Source organism: Phycodurus eques, chromosome 6, assembly GCF_024500275.1.
Source record: "Phycodurus eques isolate BA_2022a chromosome 6, UOR_Pequ_1.1, whole genome shotgun sequence".
NCBI classification, from domain to species: domain Eukaryota; kingdom Metazoa; phylum Chordata; class Actinopteri; order Syngnathiformes; family Syngnathidae; genus Phycodurus; species Phycodurus eques.
Genome location: NC_084530.1, coordinates 2,725,380 through 2,744,640, shown reverse-complemented (window position 1 = coordinate 2,744,640; position 19,261 = coordinate 2,725,380). Strand labels below are relative to the sequence as shown.

At 45.0% G+C, this 19,261-nt stretch overlaps 1 protein-coding gene across 1 annotated transcript; it reads right to left on the bottom strand.

Annotated features, from left to right (window-relative positions):
* Positions 1 to 502: 502 nt before the first annotated feature.
* On the bottom strand, positions 503 to 4,158 carry hand2 (heart and neural crest derivatives expressed 2). The gene is made up of 2 exons (XM_061680285.1): positions 3,544 to 4,158; positions 503 to 631 (listed from the first exon to the last, which is right to left on the bottom strand). Exons 1-2 carry the CDS (start codon positions 4,156 to 4,158, stop codon positions 503 to 505), a joined length of 744 nt encoding a protein of 247 aa, XP_061536269.1.
* Positions 4,159 to 19,261: the final 15,103 nt, after the last annotated feature.

The following is a 19,261-nucleotide window of genomic DNA, read 5'->3' as shown; positions in this document are numbered from 1 at the left end:
TAACTTGAAATGTATTTTATTTATTTATTTATTTATTTTTTTTAATGGGCAGACATGCGATTTATTTCAACTGAGAAAATGGATCGGAAGAGAAAACACACGACCCAGTGTTTTATTTCGTTGAACATCCTCAAGATGACGCGCTTACAATATATTGTAAGTGACGTGTGTAAATGATATTGTGCACATACTCATTACGCCCGCGGTCGGTATAAGAGCTTTTAAATCTCTCAATGACCTTTTCGTTGACGATTGCAGTGTTTAATTTCATTGTTAATTGAGGTCACAATTAAAGGAGTCCGGATTTTGCAGTTCAAAAAAAAAAAAAAAAATAAGGAAAGACGGCAAACAGCAGAAAACGGAATAATGGTCTTTTTCTTTTTTTTTTCTCTCTCCTTTTTTTTTTTCACTTTCCTTGTGTGGCGAGCTCGAGGCGACGACTTGATAGTTCATCGAAGTACGTCACGTTCGAACGGAGTGCAATCGACCTGCAGGATGCAGGCTACTGTTTGAGTTCCAGAGCCCAGACGTGTTGCGGCCATCCTGTCCGCCCTTTGGTCTTCTTGTCGCCCAATGAGGATGGGGACGACGATGAGCATGATGACGATAAAGCTGTCTTGGGGATATCCACCTGATGACGTCATACATTGTTGTAAGAACATGAGAGAACAACAATCACAATCACAGTTACATCGGTCTCGTCGGATGCATTGCTTCATAATACTGATCGTCAAAAACACTATTCAATAAAAAAAAAAAACAAGTAACGATGGTCATTAATAATACTTCCTCGTTTTCCATGCAATTTCATACGTTCAAGCTTTTGCATGTCAAGGAGAAATACAAAATAGCACAAATAGGTATACGTTCACATGGTTAACCAAACCATGAAATATAAAAATATTTCAAATAATAATATAACTATACATACAAATCTGTGTTACCGCCTTCACGCATGTCTGTTTTGCTGACTTTCCTATAAAATAGTCGTACGACTGTATTATATATATTTTTTGAAAATATTGAAAATCATAGTTTTCTATGTATAGCCAATCGTTTCACACGTGCAGAGTCGAGCAACATCATTATTTTGTGTGTATATATTACGGCTTGATTGCTCACATCTTACTACTTTGCCCTTAATTCTATTAGAAGCATAATATCAAAAATAAAATTTAAAAAAAGCTTAATAACACAACATCAAATAAATTACGATGTGTGCGCAACAAAATCCCAACATTTTTTTGTTTGTTTTTGTTTTAATAAACAGCTAGTTTTTTGGGGTTTTTTTTAATGCGGCGCCACTTCGATGATGCAACAAGGTCCACCACTACCGTAGGAATATTATTGTTTACATTTCCCGTGAGCATGCTTCAAATATTCCAAACCAAAACATTCTAAAAAAAAAAAAAAATAGATTTAAGTGCACGTTTTAAAAAATAGAATAATACATCGACAGCAGGCCCCTTACATTTTCATTTGCTACACTAACACAAATAATTTTTTAAAAAAAACGGGTCTGTTTCAATCATTTTGTCACAAATTTCGACCGTCTGTATCTAACAGCTCATTTGAACAAAAGCAGTTTTCTTCGGATCGCAGCGTTCACTTCAACAATTTCCATCACTTCCATTAGTGAAGACGCTCTTCAACCCTGCAAGCCTGCACGTCCTTCCTGGCTCTGGCTGTCATTCTGCTCAAGTGGAATGGGAAAGTGCTGAACATGTAGACCCCCCCCCCCACGCCCCCCCCCCCCCCCCCCCCCCCCCCACGCAAGCAAGATAATACGTGTTGTTTTCTGTTTGCAACCAGTATTTCACATGATGTTCCCTTGTGGACTTTAAAGAATGTCACACTGACCTTAAATTGAAATCTCCCCAAAATATTTTTTTTTTAAAATAAAATCAAATAGAAACCATATAGAAGAACTGTTCGAATTCAATCTGATACATTGCATTGCATAAAACAAACTTGTATACGTGCCAAAACGTTGTAAAGCACCATGTCCGCCTTATTGGCAAGTTTAAGGGACCCGCCGTTTAGTCTAGTTCTGAATTCACTCAAGAGTTAACCCCTTAATTGTTAATGGATCAGCGGAGTAAATCCTTGCTGCTGATCACACTCAAGTCAACTTAAGTATGTGAGTTTTTTTTTTTTTTTTTTCTTCCCACCTTACTTGATTTTTGGCACTATGGGGAACGCGTGTTTGCGTGCAAAATATGTGTCATCGCATTTGAACATGCTTCTAATTCCAAATTTGAATGTGGGGGAAACTTGTTTTCTGGTTTTCAAATTGTGCACCTCAATTTCTACATTGCCAAGGACACCGGAAATAATCAACCCTATTTTGTTTTGTTTTGTTTCTGTTTCCATGCCGTTTGCGTCTTTACATGAGTCGCGCAACTATTGTCAAACATGATAAACATTTGCCCATTGTTATAATGCTGATATATAACCCGCAATGTCATTTAATAACTGCGATCCATTTACTTCAGTTATATGCAGCAATAACTCACCCGTGCACAGAATTAACTGCACGTACAAAAAGGAACTAGTCGTGAAAAAAAAAAAAAATAATAATAAATGGTCTCTGCAGTAAATCTGGAGCGGGTGCATATGGCCAGAATCAGGGGGCAAATATTTGCGAACAATATGAGCGCCCGGCAGGAGGAAATCATGCAACAGCCTTGCTGGGAATAATAGCAGTGGGTCTATACTGAACTATAGACGCTCTTTGGCTCCAGGCTGTCTGTGAATGGAGACCCATTTTCTGGCCTGCTCCTTCCATAGCTTGATCATGTCGAGCACATCTTGATTGTGGACAACATTTTGGGGTTTGGCTCAGCTCCATGGGAATAGTTTTGTTGCCTGAGTAGTTTGGATGTGTGTGTGTGTGTGTGTGTGTGTGTTTAATGTGTGTTTCTATTCTATTGCTTTTTGGTGAATCGAGTTGTTTTCCTACCAAGAGGCCCATGTACTGTATCCAGTATACATTTCATTCTGAATTCACAAGTAGCGCACACTACATATATATTTATTAGTTTCGGATTGTTGGAAATACATTGTGTTTCCCTTCTTTGGGTTTGTCATAACTTACCATTTGCATCTGCCTAACACTGGAACGATTCTTTTTATTAATTTATTGTTTTCAAAATGAGTGAGGCGATATGTAGTTATGAAGTTTTTTGTTTTTTTGGTTTTTTTTTAAATCATCACACGAAATCTATTGGGCTTGAGTCTACCTTTAATTATTAGATGACTCGCTTACGCCAAGAGTATATATATATATATATATATATTATTTAAGTTTAATATAACAATTAACGTGACGTTCTGTTTTACTGTAAGGTATTGATGTTATTGAAAACTTTTCAGGGCTGGATTTTTGCACTTCATTTTCGGTTGCACGTGATTCAAATGCGGTAAATCCCCCCTTGCAAATAATTCCAATAGTGTCTGTTAGTTCCCCACGTTTGAACCGCTGTTGGAATGAAGTCAATTCAAAGAAAGGCCTTTCCTTTCAGTGTTGCACGTCGGTCTTACCGTGTCCCTCTTCCTCCGCTCCTCCCGCGCCTCTGTCTTCTTCAGCTCGGCCTTGAAGGCCTGAGTGTCTCCGTGCTGGCCGTCCTTGTCCAGGATGTCCATCAGGTAGGAGATGTAGCTGGTGGCCAGCCGGAGCGTCTTGATCTTGGACAGCTTCGTGTCCGCGGGGACGTTGGGGATGCACTCCCTCAGTTCCGCGAAGGCCGAGTTGATACTTTGCGTCCGCCGCCTCTCTTTGCGGTTTGCCGTGGGTCTCCGCTTGACTGTCCGGGGATGTGCGTGGTGGTGATGCATGCCCACCTGGGCTCCGTTCACCGAGATCGCGCCGGTGCCGGCGACTAACGCGCCGTGTCCGTAGTGGTGATGGCGGTGGTGAGGATCCAGGCCGCCTACGGTCCCGGTGCCACTGTTGCCATGGTAATCGGGGCTGTAGCCCGGCGCGAGGCCGTACTCGGTGGGCGACATATCCGCGTGACTAATAAGCCAGCTGGTGAAGTAAGGAGGCGCTCCCGTGTCCTCGTGACACCGAGCGGCTGCGGCGGCGTGCAGGGAGTAGTGGTGGCTGTCGTGGTGGTGCATGACCGGATGGTGAGGAAAGCCTGACACCAGACTCATAGTGACACGCACGCACACGAACGCACACGCTGGCTCTCTCGCGCGCACGTACGTAAACACGGAAGCCCACGCCGAACCTTTAGGGATGCTGCTAAATCGCTGTTTAAGGACTGCCTACAGCAGATCTTTGCATGTTCAATAGTCCCCACATCGCGACAGGAAATGTCCGTCGAGTCCAAAAGTGTGAGAGGCAGTAGAACGAGCCGGGCTAGTCCCATCTGCAGCTGACCGTAGGCCGCCGACCTCTCTCTCTCTCTCTCTCTCTCTCTCTCTCTCTCTCGCTCTCTCCCCGCCTTCACAATTCCTGCCCCGGCCACATGATTCCTTTCACTTCCAATCCGAAAAACGACACAATTCGTTCACTCGAAGCTCCTCTCGCAGCGACTCACCGTCTTCTGCAGGCCTCTGTGGGCTGCCAGCATCGAAGCTGTTGGGCGAGGCGTCGGGGGGGTGGGGGGGGGAGTCTATGTGCAGCAACCGCGGCTCAACGCTACTGGCTAGAGCTGACACTTGAGCGGACAGAAGAAAGACGTGCAGAGAGAGAGAGAGAGAGAGAGAGAGAGAGAGAGAGAGAGAGAGAGAGAGAGAGAGCAGTGGCGGTTATAGGGTGGAGGGGTGGGTGGGTGGGGGGGTGTCATGGGGGCCCTTAGCACTGTACATGTACCAGTGCCTACACCTCTATACGGTCACACTGAAATGTGGTAAACTGCCTTAGTTGTCCCCTCTTCTCCTCGAAAAGAATCAAACAATAAATGTTCATTGAGTTCAATTGAATCGTGTGCAACCGATGTTCGAATTAAGTCAATGCAAATTGCTTTATTTTATTATTATTATTTTTTTTTTCTTCTTCTTCAGTGTACTATGCAATATTTTCGTAAGACGTAGTGTTACATTGCATAGCGAGCATCACGTGCTGAATGTACTGCATTTCATCAATTCATGAATACAATCGACAAAAAAATAAATAAATACCACAAACCATGTGGACAGTTTTGTGTTGTGTGCCCCTCTGACAAAAACCTAACCCCGAGCCCCAGACCAGAGAGAGAGAGCGATAGAGAGAGCGACGTCGACGTCATCTATACTCGGAGGGGAGGAGAGAGACTTTTCTCCGACCAATGGCCAATCGACACCCCCCCCCCCCCCCCCCCCCAACCCCTATCCACTGGCCCCACCTGCAGGGTCTGTTTACTTGTCTTGAATGTCAATGGGCCCGCTAAGTGGGTCTGCTGGCACACACGCATACGTACACGCGCACGCAGCGGCGTGTAACCATACGAGCTGCTGGGTCAACAGTAATGAGATATGTTCGTGGCATTGGAATGCGTACACAATTTGCAATCATTACGTGGCCGACGAGTTTCGCATCCGTGAGGTCTTGGTGGAAAGTATTTGTTTGACAAATATTTTATAATCAAGCCAAATATAACTTTGGTTATTGGCGCTGGGAACTGCGATTTTGCTTTAATTACGCCTCCGTGAAAATATTGAACCCGGGGGAGGGGTGTGTGTGTGTGTGGGGGGGGGGGGGGGGGGGGTGGGATGCGGGGGATCACATTGCGCACGCTTCAGCCAGGATCCACGAGGTCTTTTAAATCCGAGTTGACTCACAGATCATCATCAAGTCATCTTGTCCCCTGTCAAAATATCAATTTCCTGTCATGATAAAATGATATCGCTCAAATGAATATGTTTCCCGATACAGCGAGAAGTGTCATTGAAACCTTAAATGAAATGCACGTGACTACGTCGGCTTATACTGGTTCATCTTAGCTCGGTCAGGGGACAAAAAAGCCAGTGATTAGACGCGTATGAGGAAATATCAGCGGCCGTGAATGACACACAAATATACATAGACGCTCCTACTTTTTCGATTGTAGCACAATGATTTAAAAAAAAAAAAAAAACATTTTAAATGTAGTTTTAAACAATACATTAACTCTATACTCGGATTCGTATTGTATTCACACGGCTGTGGGTTCTCCCATTACAAAACGATGTCGTGTCGAAACCCTCAGTTTCAGTCATCAATTCAAACACACTAGACGACTATAAAACAAACAAACAAACAAACAAAAAACCAACTAATTGGATTAAATTCAGCTCAGTAATTTAATAACAAAATTGGGGAAGCATGGTAAATACATAATTGGCCAATTATGTCAACAGAATACCCATTACACCTTGCAAACGTCAGTGACATTTGTATAATAATAATAATAATAATAATAATAATAATACAGCCAAAGGTAGCTATTATTTTCAAGTTCAACCGTAAACTTAAATCCAATATAACGGGCAAAGTTTGGGTCCGGTTCCGAGCTGAGCGGCTCTTTATGCTTCCACACGCAAGAACAAACAAACAAACAAACAAACAAACAAACAAACAAAACATAAGAAAGAAAAGCATAGTATCATCTTTCTCAACGTGCCTATAATACTTGAAAACGGACTCCTCGATGGATTCAAGTTCTGTTTTTCACTTCTGTTTTCATCTGCTAATACAATATATATATATATATATATATATATATATATATATACGCTGTAATTTCAATACAACACTTATTAAAACTGAAACTATTCAGTTTAGTCACGTTTCCTTCCGCAGAGTGGAGACAAATGGAAAATACATGCGTTTTTTGTTTGTTTTTTGTTTTGTTTTTGCTGACCATACGTGACCCTTCAAAGCCTACCAGCATCCTCCATGTTACATGAAAGGCTCCCTGTGTAAAAAAAAAAAAAAAAAAAAAGTCTCAAGTGGTCTGACTCATAAAAATACTGAAAGAGGCTTAAATACCCTTTTTGCACAAGAAGGTAGGCCTTCTAGAATATTAAAATTAATTCATGTAAACGTTCCATGGATGCTACAACCAGTGTCATAGCCCTTCCCGGGTTAGTGTGATGAGCCTAAATGCACGCAGGGTATCTTTAAAAAATAATAATAACAATAAAAAATGTAAGAAAAGGGGAGAAAAGATCGTACATTATGCCACGAAATCAGTGGATGGCATTCGCCCGGCGGCGTGTATTCAGTTCGCATTCGGACTGCGTGAATGTGAGAGGGAATGGTTGTCTGTCTCTGTGTGCGCCCTCCGACTGAACGGCGACCAGTCCAGGGGTTAAGTCAGCTGGGAAAGTTGGCCAAGCTCACCCGCGACTCTGGACACTCTGGATAGGCGGTATGGTATTTTACGCCACTGTGCTGCACTATGTTGCGCTGAGCACGCTTTCTCAGCGGCATCTTTGCACAAGCTTCACCAAAGAAGAAGTCGTATTGAGGAAAAAAAAAAAGACTATAATTTAGTGTGTGCACGACACAGCTTCCCTCGGTTAATAAAACAAAAGCAAAAACATACATCGTTGAAGAGATTTGCCCCCCACAAATATTTTTCTCTTGGAAATCAACACATCTATTTGCACTCTCTAGTTGAATTTGTTATTATTATTTTTTTTCTTCTGTTTGCTCCATCAAAACGTCCTATCAGTTTTTCACTTTTGGGCTAAAAAAAAAAAAAAATTCTCATAATAGCCTAAATGCAATGCATGCAGACAAATAATTGAATTTGACAAGGACTTTTATGGAAGTGTATATACTATCCTGCATGTTAAATATATTAATAGAATAATAATGTGCTACAATAATAACATATTTGTTTTTCATATTTCATTTGTGTGCAACTTCAGGGTCAGTAAATATTGAGTGTGACCCCGGCAAAGTCTACAAATGCAAGTTTCGTTAAGATAAAGACTCGCATCACTTCTGCAGGGTAAGCAATTCTCGAGAAGAGAGAATTGCAGTTGCAGATGACGATGGCAGTTTGCAATCATGTTCATAAATGATGAGCTGTAGAGTTTTGAAGTCATGGGATTATTCCTCGTGCGTTGGGTGGGCGATGAGGAGCAGCAGAGGCCGACGAGGCTGTCGAAAGTGTGAGCAGGAATTCTGTGAGGAAGGCCTATGATTTATATTTGTTTAAGTGTTGAATGGGGAGTGCCAGCTGTACGTGTGTGTGCGAGCGTGCGTGCGTGCGTGCGTGCGTGCGTGCGTGGGCGTGTGGGTGTGTGCATGTCAGCCTGCTCTGTGTAATCCATCTATGTGAATGGGAGCTGTTGCAGTAATTTAGATCAGTTTGTGTCTCCTGATAATGATATATAATTAGACTGTAGGTCAGTCGGTCAGACTCCTGATCTCTCTCCCCCTTCTCTGTCTCCCCCCCACTTTGCCGCTCTCCCTCTTTTTTTTTTTTTTTTTTTAAACTTTCACGCACAGACCTCTCCCCCAAGACCTCTCCTCTGATCTCAGCCATTCTTCCTTTGTATAAATAAACCTGAATTGTTGCGCTGTGTGTATGCGTGAGCAAAAGAGAGAGAAAGTTACGTTTTCTGTGTGTGCGTGCGCGCGCGCGCGTGTCAGGCTGTGTGATGACGTACAGGTACATTCCACCGCAACGGAAGTTTCTTCAGAGGAAGAAGAAACTGTTGTTGCTGTCTGGATTCAATTCTGTATAGCCCGCAACTCCTCGCACAATCGATGAAATCCAACAAATCACTTACTTGTATAGACTTCATTTAAGTCTGTCGGCACAAGAAAAAAGAGTGCATAAATATCATCAATAGGTTTGCACCATAATATGCTAAAAATGCCAAATGGTAATAAAAGATCATCATCCCTTTAAGTATCTGAACAACCTATTCAAGAGAAGAAAAAAATAAAATCGTGTCTAATTTTCAAAACGCTATAATTCATCTGTGGCATTTATTTTAATAAACTTGAACTTGAAAATGAATTACATTGTACAACACTATAATAAAATGGAATGTTCCTGAAAAATGAATTTATTACTTAACAGGGGCTCATACAGTTTATTGTATGGTGTATCGGTCACTTTCATGTAATTTGATCAATAACAGTAAAGACACTAAAAGACCAAAAAAAAAAAAAATCTCAATTTCGCAATTTTTTTATGCTGCCTTGGTTTTTATATGGGTAAATGTCTCCCATGCTGAAACAGCACTCTTAAAGTCCTATTTTTAAAAAAAAGTTATTGATGATTTAAAATTGTAGACACTCATAGTAAAGGCAATCCTGACTGAGAGAGCAAATGGTTGTGGCCCATTGAAATACACTTTTTTTATAACGGTAAAGACAAAAGTGCATAACAGTAAAGACATAAACATCTTCATAAAGATCGTGTGAGTTGCACAATTTACGTGTTGCCCTTCAAACTCTGCAAATACGAATGCGTAAATAAACCTAACTACTCATTAAATTCATTGCACTCTTCTTGTCTTTATACAATTGTAATAATGGTAAAGACGTTCAATAGGTCCGACTCGGGCTGGGCAATATGACCTAAAATCACGGTATAAATCGAATCCATTCACGGTAATGGTATATATTAAACTTAAGTGTAAAAATTATAGTATTTATTTACAGCGGCTGAAATAAATATTTAACACGTCACCATTCTTCTCACTAAATATATTTCCGAAGGTGCTATGGACATGAACATTTCACCAGATGTTGGAAAGGAACCCAAGTAATCCACACATACAAAGAAAGTACAACAAATAAGCTCAGAACTTAATTTATGTGTAATAATGTGAAATGACACAGGGAAAAAGTATTGAACATGCCAATTGGTATTAAATACTTTGTACAAAAGCCTTTGTTGGCAATGACAGGTTCAAGACGCCTCCTGTATAGACACACAAGCATTCTTCAAATATTGAAGGTTCCGTGGTCTTCTTTTATGGACCTTGAGGTTCCGTTCTTTCCATAGATTTTTGATTGGATTCAAGTCAGGTGACATTCTAGCAGCATTATTTTTTTTCTTTGAATCCAATTGAGAGTTTCATTGGCAGTATGTTTGTTGTTCAGCAAACTTTAAACGAGCTTTGACAAGTTTTTTTTTTTTTTTTTCAGCAATAGGGTCTCGCGTGATGAGCGTGCATACAGGCCATGGCGGCGGAGTACATTACTCACTGTTTTCCTTTCGACAACAGTACCTGCTAACTCCAGGTTTTTTTAAAGCTCTCCACAGGTGGTCCTTGGCTCTTAGGCAAACTCTTCTGATTATTCTTTTCACTCCTCTGTCAGAAATCATGCAAGGAGCACCTGATCGACGCAAATCTATCGTGGTATGATTGGCTTTCCACTTACCTATTATGGCCCCAGCCATGCTCGCTGGAACATTCAGAAGCTTAAGATACGCGCCTGTAACCAATGCCATCGTTATGTTTTGCAACAATTAGTATGGTCTTGAGAGAGCTCTTTGCTCTTACCCATCATGAGATATGTCTTGACTCACACCTTGGCAATGAGACCTTTTTGTAGGCCATCAATTAGGACTGAACCAGCTGATATTCATTTGGATTGAAAAGGGGCTGGATTGCTATTTGATTATTGATAGATTTTAGGTGTTGTCTTAACTTTCAATGCCATTTTGCACCCCTTTTCCCTGTGTCATTTCACATACCTGTGAAACCTGGAGCTGAACACGCTCAAGACGGTAGAGATGATCGTGGACTTCAGGAGGCATCCTTCGCCACAGCTGCCCCTCACGTTGTCCAGCTGCCTTGTGTCAACCGTCGAGACCTTCAAGTTCCTGGGAATTACAATCTCTCAGGACCTGAAGTGGGCGAACAACATCAACTCCGTCCTCAAAAAGGCCCAGCAGAGGATGTACTTCCTGCGGCTTCTGAGAAAGCACGGCCTGCCACCGGAGCTGCTGAGACAGTTCTAGACAGCGGTCATCGAATCGGTCCTGTGTTCTTCCATCACAGTCTGGTTTGGTGCTGCTACAAAAAAGGACAAGCTCCGACTGCAACGGACAATCAAAACTGCTGAAAGGATTGTCGGTAACCCCCTACCCACCATTGAGGACTTGCACGCTGCCAGAACTAAGACAAGGGCGTGCAAAATCCTCTCGGACCGTCTGCACCCCGGTCACCAGCTCTTCCAGCTCCTTCCCTCAGGTAGGCGCTACCGATCAACGCTAACTAGAACTAGTAGACATTCCAACAGCTTCTTCCCTCTTGCGATCAACTTCTTAAACACCTAACCTATAATTCCATTACAACAAGCTGGCAATTTTTTGACTTGAGTTCGTTGTCACATTTCTGTGGGGCCAATTATTTATTACTTGTGCACTCACTGTAGTTGTCTCGCCATGCTGCACTATTTGCATATACTGGCCACTCATGCCAGAGTAGCATCTGCTCCATTTGCACACTGATTGAGGAGTATCTGTAACATTTGCACAACCGACATTGTCCCAGATGATCGCACTACTTGTCACTTTAAACCGCATACACTCCTTGAAGTCTCAGCGCCCTTTGCACAATGGTCATTGCACCGGACTATTGCAATATTAGTCGTTCGAACTGCTCTAAGTGCTAGAGGACTCTGCATCTTTTTGCACAATTGTTTTTTGTCAATGTCTTTATGTCCCCAAAGTGTTCTGTAAATTGACTGTTTGTTGTACTAGAGCGGCTCCAACTACCGGAGACAAATTCCTTGTGTGTTTTGGACATACTTGGCAAATAAAGATGATTCTGATTCTGATTCTGATTCTGATTCTGATAATGACAGACATCTTAATTTCTGATCTTATTTGTTGAACGTTCTTTGTATGTATGAATTAGTTGGGTTGTTCCCAAAATAGCGGCACGGTGGACGACTGGTTAGAGCGTCAGCCTCACAGTTCTGAGGACCCGGGTTCAATCCCCGGCCCCGCCTGTGTGGAGTTTGCATGTTCTCCCCGTGCCTGCGTGGGTTTTCTCCGGGCACTCCGGTTTCCTCCCACATCCCAAAAAACATGCATTAATTGGAGACTCTAAATTGCCCGTAGGTGTGCATGTGAGTGCAAATGGTTGTTTGTTTGTACGTGCCCTGCGATTGGCTGGCAACCAGTCCAGGGTGTACCCCGCCTCCTGCCCGATGACAGCTGGGATAGGCTCCAGCACGCCCGCGACCCTAGTGAGGAGAAGCGGCTCAGAAAATGGATGGATGGATGGATGTTCCCAAAATGTGGTGAAATTTCCAGGTCAACAGCACCTTTGGAAGTATATTTAGTGAGAACAGGATATCCCTGTACTTGGGCGCATTCATCCTTCCTTCCATTGCAACCAGTCGTCCTTGTCCCTGCAGCTGAAAAACACCCCATGATGCTGCCACCACCATGCTTCACTGTTGGGACTGTATTGGACAGAGGATGAGCAGTGCCTGGTTTTCTTCACACACTGCTTAGAATTGAGGCCAAAAAGTTCTATCTTGGTCTCATCAGACCAGAGAATCTTATTTCTCGCCATCTTGGTGTCCTTCAGGTTTTTTTTTTTTTTTTTAACAAACTTCTTGTGGGCTATCATGTGTCTTGCACTGAGGAGAGGCTTCCTTCGGGCCACTCTGCCATAAAGCTCCGACTGGTGGAGGACTGCAGTTATGGTTGACTTTCAAGAACTTTCTCCCCTCTGCATCTCTGGAGCTCAGCCACAGTGATCTTTGAGTTCTTCTTTACCTCTCTCACCAAGGCTCTTCTCCCCTGATTGCTTAGTTTGGGCGGACGGCCAGCTCGAGGAAGGGTTCTGGTCGTCCCAAACGTCTTCCATTTAAGGATTATGGAAGCCACTGTGCTCTGAGGAACCTAAAGTGCAGCAGAATTTTTTTTGTAACCTTGGCCAGATCTGTGCCTTGCCAGAATTCTGTCTCTGAGCTCTTCAGGCAGTTCCTTTGACCTCATGATTCTCATTTGCTCTGACATGCACTGTGAGCTGTCAGGTCTTATATAGACAGGTGTGTGGCTTTCCTAATCAAGTTCAATCAGTATAATCAAACACAGCTAGACTCCAATGAAGGTGTAGAACCATCTCAAGGATGATCAGAAGAAATGGACAGCACCCGAGTTAAATATCAGTGTGACAGCAAAGGGTCTGCATACTTACGGCTGTGTGATATTTCAGTTTTTCTTTTTCAATAAATCTGCAAAAATTTCAACAATTCTGTTTTTTTCTGTCAATATGGGGTGCTGTGTGTACATTGATGAGGAAAAAAAATAACTTAAATGATTTTAACAAATGACTGCAATATAAGAGTGAAAATTTTAAGGGGGTCTCAATACTTTCCGTACCCACTGTATATGCCGGCGCGGTGGAGACTGGTTAGCACATCTGCCTCACATTTCTGGGAACCGGGCCCGGTTCAAATCCCGGCCCCGCCTGTGTGGAGTCTGCGTGTTCTCCCCGTGCCTGAGTGGACTTCTCTGGGGACTCCGGTTTCCTCGCACATGCCAAAAACATGCGTGGTAGGTTGATTGAAGACTCTAAATTGGTGTGAATGTGAATACGAAGGGTTGTTTGTTTATATGTGCCCTGCGATTGGCTGGCGACCGGTTCACGATGTACCCCGCCTCCCACCTGAAGATAGCTTGGATGGGCTCCAGGAGCCCACGACCCTTGTAACGATCAGCAGTAAAGAAAATGGATGGATATACTGTGTGTGTGTGTGCCTATCCCAGCTGTATATATATATATATATATATTTATATATATTTGTATATATGCCGTGGGGTGGCGTTTATGTGAGTTTTGTCGCGGTGCGGTTTTGTCTCAGTGTTGAGCTTTTTTTTTTTTGTTTGTTTTTTTCTGTCGCCGGTCCTTCTGTTGGTTCGGGGACTGGAGTGGGCGCTGAGGACTGTCGGTGCGGGGGGGCGACCGGCCGTTTGCATGTTTGTCTGTCTCAGTGTTGGCACGGATGTGTTTTGTAGTTTCGCTTGCCCGGTTGACTGAGAGTTGGGTTCGCTTGGGCTCCGTGCGGTGTGGGCTGGGGCGCGTCGGGTGCTGCACGTCATGCGGGCCTCCTTTGTGCAGTATGGTCTTGTTCCGGGCGTGTCTTCGCGCCTTCTTCGCGCGAATCACTCGTGTCTAACGGATCGCGAACGATAAGTTCAACGAACGAATCAGTTCTTCAGTTCCTCAGTACACCAGTTCACTGAACGAATCACTCTTCAGTTTCTCAATACACCAGCACACAAATTCACTGAACGAATCATTCAGTTCACTTAAGTCCCTCCCACGCCAGCACGGCGCTGCCTGACGCTGGCTGCTCATTGGTCATTCGCCGAAGTGAGTGACAATGCTGGCTAATCGCAAATCACATGGCTGGACGAATAATGAAGTCCCGCCCCCGACTCCATGTTGGCTGCTCATTGGTCATTCGCCGAAGATTCTGAAGTGAGTGACAGAACGCTCCAACAGTTCCGTTTCCGCTCCCAGCCGATTCGCTCGCTTCACGGCGGCCAAGCTGAAAGAAGGAATCATTTCTTAGACTGATTTGGTTCAGTTCGTTCACTAAAAAGATTCGTTCTTCTGAACGAAACGTTCGCGAACGTAACAACACTACTGGAAGCAGGAAGTATGTGGCTAGTGTGTGTTTGTGACTGCAGGGGAAGTTAAAAAGCTTTGTGCCACCCTTGCCTCGCTCATTTTCATGACTTACTGTATTTTCCGTGGTAACACGGTCAGAGCCAGATTGCAGTGAAAGCCTACTGTACCATTGAAACATTTAATCTGGTGTTCAATGTAGCAGTTAGCACTGTTCGTCTTCGCGATATTGTTCCTTATTTATTGCAATGGAGGTGAAGATTGGTGACTACGCAAGCGTAGTGCACGTCGCCGGGCTTTTACTTTTATGTTTTTAAAATTCCCTCCCAATTTCATTTACCTCCCAGCTCTCTCACCTGAGCGCCCTATTCATGGCTGCAGCTCATAGGAGAGGATGATAACGTCATCAAGAAGCGTTATCGCGATTGGTCGGTAGAGTCCGAATCAATACTTACGGCCAAATCTATACCTTCTTCCGAGTATACCGTGGATACCACGCACCCCTAGTTCCAACAATTTCACAAATTTATACATATACTTTCATATATCGGAAATAACACCATTTATTTTGCTATCTGCTCTTGTGTGTCTTCGTATTGCAACAACGTAACGAGGCTCTCTCCTGTGGCATTAACGGTAAAGACAGCTGGAGTGACAAAGAAGGACTGTTGTAAAATAAAAAAAAAAAAAAAAAAAAAGACAAAGATGAACACAATAAGTTAGTTTTCATGGACAAGGCATATTCGGCAATACGAGAAAAATAATATATATTCACAAATGCGCCTGAAAGGGTAACGTGGGTCCCCCTTCCCATGGGCTCACCACCTGTGGGAGGGGCCATAGGAGTCGGGTGCAGTGTGAGCTGGGCGGTGGCCGAAGGCGGGGACCTTGGCGATCCGATCCCCGGCTACAAAAGCTGGCTCTAGGGATATTTGTGGGTATATTTATTGCCCCCCGGCTCGGCACCTGTACGTTGGGGTTCACCCCGGTGGACGAGAGAGTAGCCTCCCTCCGCCTTCAGGTGGGGGGACGGGTCCTGACTGTTGTTTGTGCCTATGTACCAAACAGCAGTTCAGAGTACCCACCCTTTTTGGAGTCCTTGGAGGGGGTGCTGGAGAGCGCTCCCGCTGGGGACTCCATTGTTCTGTTGGGGGACTTCAATGCTCACGTGGGCAATGACAGTGAGACCTGGAAGGGCGTGATTGGGAGGAACGGCCCCCCCGATCAGAACCCGAGCGGTGTTCTGTTATTGGACTTCTGTGCTCGTCATGGACTGTCCATAGCGAACACCATGTTCAAGCATAAGGGTGTCCACACGTGCACTTGGCACCAGGACACCCTAGGTCGCAGTTCGATGATCAACTTTGTGGTCATGTCATCGGACTTGCGGCCACATGTCTTGGACACTCGGGTGAAGAGAGGGGCGGAGCTGTCAACTGATCACCACCTGGTGGTGAGTTGGCTCCGATGGTGGGGGAAGATGCCGGTCCGACGTGGCAGGCCCAAACGTATTGTGAGGGTCTGCTGGGAACGTCTGGCAGAATCCCGTCAGAAGGAGTTTCAACTCCCACCTCCGACAGAACTTTGCTCATGTTCCGGGGGAGGCTGGGGACATCGAGTCGGAGTGGACCATGTTCCACGCCTCCATTGCTGAGGCGGCCGACCGGAGCTGTGGCCGTAAGGTGGTCGGTGCCTGTCGTGGCGGCAATCCCCGAACCCGTTGGTGGACACCAACGGTGAGGGATGCCGTCAAGCTGAAGAAAGAGTCCTATTGGGCCTTTTTGGCCTGTGGGACTCCTGAGGCAGCTGATGGGTACCGGCTGGCCAAGCAGAATGCAGCTCTGGTGGTCGCTGAAGCAAAAACTCGGGTATGGGAGGGGTTCGGTGAGGCCATGGAGAAAGACTTCCGGACGGCTTCGAGGAAATTCTGGTCCACCATCCAACGTCTCAGGAGAGGAAAGCAGTGCACCATCAACACTGTGTATAGTGGGGATGGGGCGCTGCTGACCTCGACTCGGGACGTTGTGAGTCGGTGGGGAGAATACTTCGAAGACCTCCTCAATTCCACCGACACGCCTTCCCATGAGGAAGCAGAGTGTGGGTTCTCTGAGGCGGGCTCTCCTATCTCTGGGTTTGAGGTCACCGAGGTAGTTAAAAAGCTCCTCGGTGGCAGGGCCCCGGGGGTGGATGAGATTCGCCCGGAGTTCCTTAAGGCTCTGGATGTTGTGGGGCTGTCCTGGTTGACACGCCTCTGCAACATCGCGTGGACATCGGGGACAGTGCCTCTGGATTGGCAGACTGGGGTGGTGGTCGGAGGGAGTGTTCCAACTACAGGGGGATCACACTGCTCAGCCTCCCTGGTAAGGTCTATTCAGGGGTGCTGGAGAGGAGGGTCCTTCGGGAAGTCGAATCTCAGATTCAGGAGGAGCAGTGTGGTTTTCGTCCTGGCCGTGGAACAGTGGACCAGCTCTACACCCTCGGCAGGGTCCTCGAGGGTGCATGGGAGTTCGCCCAATCAGTCTACATGTGTTTTGTGGACTTGGAGAAGGCGTTCGACCGTGTCCCTCGGGGAGTCCTGTGGAGGGTGCTTCAGGAGTATGGGGTACCGAAACCCCTGATACGGGCTGTTCGGTCCCTGTACGACTGGAGTCAGAGTTTGGTCCGCATATCCGGCAGTAAGTCGGACTCGTTCCCGGTGAGGGTTGGACTCCGCCAAGGCTGCCCTTTGTCGCCGATTCTGTTCATAACTTTTATGGACAGAATTTCTAGCCGCAGCCAAGGCGTAGAGGGGGTCCGGTTTGGTGGCCTCAGTATTGCAACTCTGCTTTTTGCTGATGATGTGGTTCTGTTGGCTTCATCAAGCCGTGAGCTCCAACTCTCACTGGAGCAGTTCGCAGCCGAGTGTGAAGCGGCTGGGATGAGAATCAGCACCTCCAAATCTGAGACCATGGTCCTCAGTCGGAAAAGGGTGGCATGCCCTCTCTAGGTCGGGGATGAGATCCTGCCCCAAGTGGAGGAGTTCAAGTATCTTGGGGTCTTGTTCACGAGTGAGGGAAGAATGGAACGGGAGATCGACAGACGGATCGGTGCAGCGTCTGCAGTGATGCGGACTTTGTATCGGTCCGTTGTGGTAAAGAAGGAGCTAAGTCGAAAGGCGAAGCTCTCAAGTTACCGGTCGATCTTCGTTCCTACCTTCACCTATGGTCATGAGCTGTGGGTCCTGACCGAAAGAACGAGATCCCGGATACAAGCGGCCGAAATGAGTTTCCTCCGCAGGGTGTCCGGGCTCTCCCTTAGAGATAAGGTGAGAAGCTCTGTCATCCGGGAGGATCTCAGAGTAGAGCCGCTGCTCCTCCGCATTGAGAGGAGCCAGATGAGGTGGCTGGGGCATCTGATTCAGATGCCTCCCGGACGCCTCCCTGGTGAGGTGTTCCGGGCACGTCCCACTGGGAGGAGACCCCGGGGACGACCCAGGACACGCTGGAGAGACTACGTCCTTCGGCTGGCCTGGGAACGCCTCGGGATCCCTCCGGAAGAGCTGGATGAAGTGGCTGGGGCGAGGGAAGTCTGGGCGTCCCTGCTAAAGGTACTGCCCCCGTGACCCGACCCGGATAAGCGGTAGAAAATTAATGGATGGATGGATGGATGGATATTCACAAATGCAACTTTGCATCCTCAGAAAACATGTTGCAAATCATAAAACTTCATTTTGGTCACGTAACAGTAAAGTCATTTTGTCCTTCAATGTTAGAAAAGTATTAGTTTTTAATCTTTTTATTTCTTCTTCGAACAAAAATTATGACCTTTTAATGGATAACAAATGGCAATCATTCAAAAACTCATATCAGTAAAATTTATTTCTTTTCAAAAGGACATTCAGTGGGCCACGTCTTTACTGTTGTTGATCAAATTCTATGAAAATGACCCTTATGCTGAATGTAAAGTGTCTACCACATTGAAGGTGGTTCCTTGTCAGCGGCAGTTATTCTCAACAAATCTTCTTTAAATCTTCAGCTCTTATTGTATTATTTTTCTATAATCAAGACGCTACTGATATACAAGCTGTACAGTATCTCAAACATCAATTAAGAAATGATTACATGTATTATTTGTCTTAACACGATGGACGACTGGTTAGTACTCACAGTTCTGAGGACCTGGGCTCAAATCCGGACTCGCCTGTGTGGAGTTTGCATGTTCTCCTCGTGCTTGCATGGGTTTTCTCCGGGTACTCTGGTTTCCTCCCACATCCCAAGAACATGGATGGTAGGTTAATTGAAGACTCTAAATTGCCCATAGGTGTGAATGTGAGTACAAATGGTTGTTTGTTTCTATGTGCCCTGCGATTGGCAGGTGACCAGTTCAGGGTGTACCCTGCCTCTCGCCCAACGATAGCTGATATAGGCTCCAGCACACCCGCGACCCTGGTGAGGATCAGGGATATGGACAATGGATGGGTATTATTTGTCTTTGGGAGAAAATAAAAGTTGCACTATGTTAAAGTTGCAGAGTAAAAGAGAGTGCAGTAAAAGCAAATCACTGAGTCAAGGACTTGCTGTGCTTACTGTGTAGTAGTTGTTTGTTTTGTATGTTAGTTTGAAAAAGGGCAGCATGGTGAAAATGCCATAACACTGGTGATTGTGTTAATACAGTATATGATCAAACCAAATAAATTAAAGATAACATTTAACATTTATTTTGAACCCTACAAGCTTTATAA

Excerpts from the sequence above, each read along its gene's own strand:
- hand2 (XM_061680285.1), bottom strand. The coding sequence starts at position 4,158 with ATGAGTCTGGTGTCAGGCTTTCCTCACCATCCGGTCATGCACCACCAC. Across the intron at positions 632-3,543 it reads AGCGGAGGAAGAGGGACACG|GTGGATATCCCCAAGACAGC; the intron begins GTAAGACCGACG and ends TGACGTCATCAG.